The sequence below is a fragment of the Oxyura jamaicensis genome, assembly GCF_011077185.1.
Source record: "Oxyura jamaicensis isolate SHBP4307 breed ruddy duck chromosome 14 unlocalized genomic scaffold, BPBGC_Ojam_1.0 oxy14_random_OJ170, whole genome shotgun sequence".
Classification (NCBI taxonomy): Eukaryota; Metazoa; Chordata; class Aves; order Anseriformes; family Anatidae; genus Oxyura; species Oxyura jamaicensis.
Window position 1 is genome coordinate 1 of NW_023304330.1, and position 4,409 is coordinate 4,409.

The following is a 4,409-nucleotide window of genomic DNA, read 5'->3' on the forward strand; positions in this document are numbered from 1 at the left end:
GGGCGGGGCTTACCCGTTCGAGGTCGAGGTCGGCCTGGCGGCGGTGGCGCCAGAAGAGGACGGAGGACTCGGAGTGCGGGGGGGTGACGGGCTCCCCGCAGACGAAGAGCCGCACCACGGCCCCCAGCACCAGCGCCGCGTTCAGCCCCCAGAACACCAGCGTGGGCCACAGCCACTGCGACCACCCCCACGGCTCCTCTGCGCGCGGGGACGGCGGTCAGCGGCCTCCAGCCCCGTGGTGCCCACCCCAGCGGCCTCCAACCCATGGCCTTTACCCCCACCCCAACACCCCGCACCCCAACGGCCTCCAGCCCACCCCAGCGGCCTCCATCCCAAGCCTGTACCCCAGGCACAGCATCCTCCCCACCCCTATCCCGACGGCCTCCACCCCGCTCCAGCTCTTACCCACGGTGCCGGCCTCGGCCATGATGCTCCTGCCAGGACCCGCGGTGCCCGGGCTCCCCACGGGGGCCGGGGTGCCGGAGCCCCGCAGCAGGGAGGCCAGGGGGTTGAAGGAGAGGCAGAGGAAGACGAAGGCGCAGAGGGCCATGCGGGAGCGGTCCAGCATGCCCTGGCTGCCGGGCGAGGGCAGCGGGCGCTCCTGCTTCACCTGGGCGGGCAGAGGCGCCGTCAGCCTCGGGAACGGGGCACGGGGGGGGGGGGGGGCAGAGGATGGGGTTCAGGCACGGATAGATGGGGCAGAAGCCTGGGGGTGGAGTACAGGGCATGGAGCACAGGGCATGGGTGTGGGGTACGGGTACGGTACGGGCATGGCATGGACTATACAGGGCATGGGCATGCAGCATGGGGGTGAGGCACATGCTTAGGGCGTGGATATGGGGTGCAGGATACCCGCACCAGGTCCATAATAAGGGATTTGGATCCCCCGCATCCCTCCCTCCAGCCCTGCACTGGGTGAGGAGCACCCTAAGGGAGAAGGGGCCAGGCTCCCACACCAGCATCCCTCCCGCTTGGCTCCTGGCCCCCTGGGGACCCCCTCCCCAGCACACCCCCGCACCTTGCCGTGGTCGCAGAGGGGGCTGTCGGGCTCCGAGTCGCTGCTGCTGTTGCTGCTGCCCCCGCTGAGCGAGAGGGGGCTGCCACGGGTGGGGGAGCCCACGTCCGAGGGCGGCGGCGTCAGCATCTCCATCACCTCCGCCTTCACCACCTCCATGGGGGCCTCCGCCTTGGCCCCCCCGCTGCTGCAGGAGGCCACCAGGTCCTTGAGGGACTCTGCGGGGAGCGGGGCAGGGCTGAGACGGGTCGGGGGGCGGTGGGGGGGTTGGGGGTAGAACGGACCCCGGCCAGAACCTGCCCACCCCGCGGCACTCACTGCTCTTCTGCACGGCCATCTTCAGGCTGAGGTTCTCCTGCTTCAGCTTCTGGTTGCTCTGCTGCAGGAAGCGGATGTACTCGATGGCCTTCCTCAGGATCGCCGACTTGTTGAGCTGGCGGAGGGCAGGGGAGGGCTCAGCCCCACCGCGGGCAGCCCCCTCCTGACCCCAGCCCCGGCCCCGGCCCCGGCGCGGCTCCCACCTTGGCCTCGGTGCCCACCACCAGGTCCTTGAGCTCCACGATCTTGTCGTTGATGGAGGAGCGGTAGCGCTTCTCGATGGCGTTGTGCGCCGTCCGCTTCTCCCCCTTGCTCTGCACCAGCGCCGGCTTCCCGCTGGGCGCCAGCCGGTTGATGGGCAGCTTCTCGGCGTCCACCACCAGCGGCACCGTGGCCAGGATGGTCCCTCCGCTCACCAGCGCCTGCGGGGACGCAGGGAGGCATCGGCGGGGGGGGGTCCCCGAGCGTCCCCAGCCCTCCCCGGGGCTCCCCGTGGGGGCACCTACCGGCACCTGCAGCGGTGCCGCGGTGCCGCCGGCGCTGGTGGCCAGGGAGGCGATGCCGGAGGTCTTGGCGCTGCCGGCGTCCGTCTTGACGGCCGTGAGCAGCAGGGAGTCAGCCTTGATGAAGTGGGGCTGCAGCAGCACCTGGGGGGGGGGTCGGGGAGGGGGTGGTCAGAGGGGCTGGGGTGCCACCAGACCCCCCCCCCCTCCTCCACCACGTGCGCAATCCCCGGTTCTGGGCTTACCGGCACCGGCTGGATCTGGGGTGAGACGGGCTGGGGGGCGGCGGTGGTGGTGGCAGGGGGGGGTCCGGGGGCCAGGAGCTGCTGGGGTGCCACGCTCTGCACGGGGCCGGGCAGTGTCGCCACGGGCTGGACCGGCTGCGGGGTGGGCAGGGGGCTCTGCCCGGCCCCCCCGGGCTGCACGGCTGGGCACGGAGCAGAGGGTGGCATTAGGGGACCCCCCCCAGCACCACTGCCTCACGGGGAGGCACCCCCCTGCAGCTCCCAGCCAGAACCCCCCGCACCGAGCCCCCTGCCCAGAATCAGGCAGCCCTGACCCCCCTCCTCCCTATACCCCCCCCCCCGTGCACCCCCAAATCCTCACCGGGGAAGCCGTGCTGGTTCTGGAAGCCCACCAAGGGCTGGGGGCTGAACTGGCCGGGGGACGCGGGGACGAAGCTGGGGGGGGGCAGCATCACGCCGGGCTGGGGCTGGCTGCTGGGCACGGCCGATGGCTCCTCCTTCACCCCCGGGGCTGTTGGGGGGCCGGGGGCTGGCAGGAGAGGGGCAGGGGGCTGCGGGGTGAAGGCTGCCAGCCCAGGGGGCCCCGGGTACACATTGCCCGGGGGGGCGGCGGGGGGGCGGCTTGCTGGGCCCCAGGTAGGTGCCGAGGGTGCTCGGGGCGGGTGGGAGCCCCGGGGGCACGGTGCTGTCGGGGGCACCGAAGGGAGAGTCGAACAGCCCCGAGAAGTCATTGTCTGGCGTGTTGATCAGCTGGAGCATGTCTGCAAAACAGCCCCCCCGCGCCCCGTCAGCGGTGGTCCTGGACCTCGCGAGGGGTCCCCAGACCCCTGGGGGTCCCCAGCCCCACGGCGCTCAGCCCTGCCCGGTGCTCTGGGGAGGGGTCCCCACAGCCAGGGGCTCTCTCCGGAGCAAAATTCCCAGGGAAGCGCCATGCCCTGTTCCTCCCGCTCTGCCAGTGGGGAAACTGAGGCACGGCGCCCATGTGTCGGGGCTGGGGTCTGTGTGTGTGTGTCCCCCCCCAGCTCAGAGGTTTCCAGCCCTCATTCCACCTCATTCATTTCCCGTGCACCAGGAACCCCGACAGCCCCCAAAGCAGCCCCCGTATCGGGGGGAGGGAGCAGGTTCGGGTGGGGACAGGGAGGCACCGCATGCAGGACCCCCCCCACCCCAGGTGCCCCCCGCACCCCCCCAGCAGAGCAGCACGGCAAGCGCAGGGTGAAGCAGCACTGATCTCAGGGGTCTGCCCCCCTCACTGGGGGGGGGGGGGCACAGACCCGGGACACCCCCACTGCCGTGCCCCAGCACCCCCACATCACCACCCCCCTCCATGCCCCCACGGGATGCCCGCATCGGGGTGCCCCCACTTGGGCACCCCCAGCTGAACGCACGGAGCACCCCAAGCTGCCACCACCGGGACGACCCACGGGGGGGGCCTCCACCGAGGCACCCCCAGGCCCCCAGACCCCAGGACGCCCCCGCCGAGGTGCCCCACACCCCGGGGCACCCCACGCAGCGGGAAGGGGCGGCGGCGAAGCCCCCCGAGCCACGGGGAGGATGAGGCCGGGGGTACCTTCCAGCGCGCACGCCGTGCGGCCGGCGGGGTGGGCGCAGCTGGGGGTCTCCACACGGAAGCCAAGGCCTCCGCTCAGCCTCGTGCCGAGGCGCTGGGATATTTTCAAGCCATTTTCTCGCCTCCTCTCCCCGCGGGGCCCTCCCTGCTTGCCGCCCGCGCCAGGCCTGGAGCGGGGCCGGCGATGGGGTGATGCCGACTCCGCCAATCGCCGCCCGCGCGCCCGCCGGCCGCCCCCAGACAGCCCCGCGGCCGCGCCAAGGTGAGCCCGGCGGGTAACTCGCGGGCACCCCGCCGGCACCCGCCACGGTTACTCGGGGTCAGCTGCCCTTAACTCCTTCGCCGCGCGCCCCCCGCGTCCATCCCGGGCACGCAGGGTGCCCCTCGCAGCCCCCCCCCAGCATCCCCGTGCCTGCCTCGGGTGATGGAGGGGATGCCCCGCAAGGAGCGGGGTCTGCTTCGCACAGCTCCAGCCCCCCTATAAGAAGTCTGCGCCCCTATTTGCACTGGGGGTCTTTCCAGGGGGCTCTAAGCCTCAGAACCCCCAGCTCAAGAGACCCCCGAGGCTCCCCCGTGGTGCAGAGGGGGGCTCTCCCCTGTCCTACCCCAATACCCACAAGGTATTTGCGTCCCGTGGCACCCTAACGGCGGCTGCCCCAGCCCTGGGGCTCTGCCCCCACCTGGAGGTGCCAGGGCTGCCCCCACCCCATTGTTTTGGGGGGAGCGCGTGGGGCAGGGCTGCACACCCGTGGGTCCTG

At 72.5% G+C, this 4,409-nt stretch overlaps 1 protein-coding gene across 1 annotated transcript; it reads right to left on the minus strand.

Moving 5' to 3' along the window:
* Positions 1–6: 6 nt before the first annotated feature.
* LOC118157915 (sterol regulatory element-binding protein 1-like) lies at positions 7–2,842 on the minus strand (the record flags this gene model as incomplete). Its single annotated transcript, XM_035312450.1, is given in 9 exon segments — positions 7–198; positions 406–610; positions 1,019–1,233; positions 1,334–1,448; positions 1,537–1,755; positions 1,840–1,980; positions 2,082–2,263; positions 2,443–2,686; positions 2,688–2,842. Coding segments are annotated over 9 exon segments (1,666 nt in total), but the record flags the coding sequence as incomplete, so codon positions are not given.
* Positions 2,843–4,409: the final 1,567 nt, after the last annotated feature.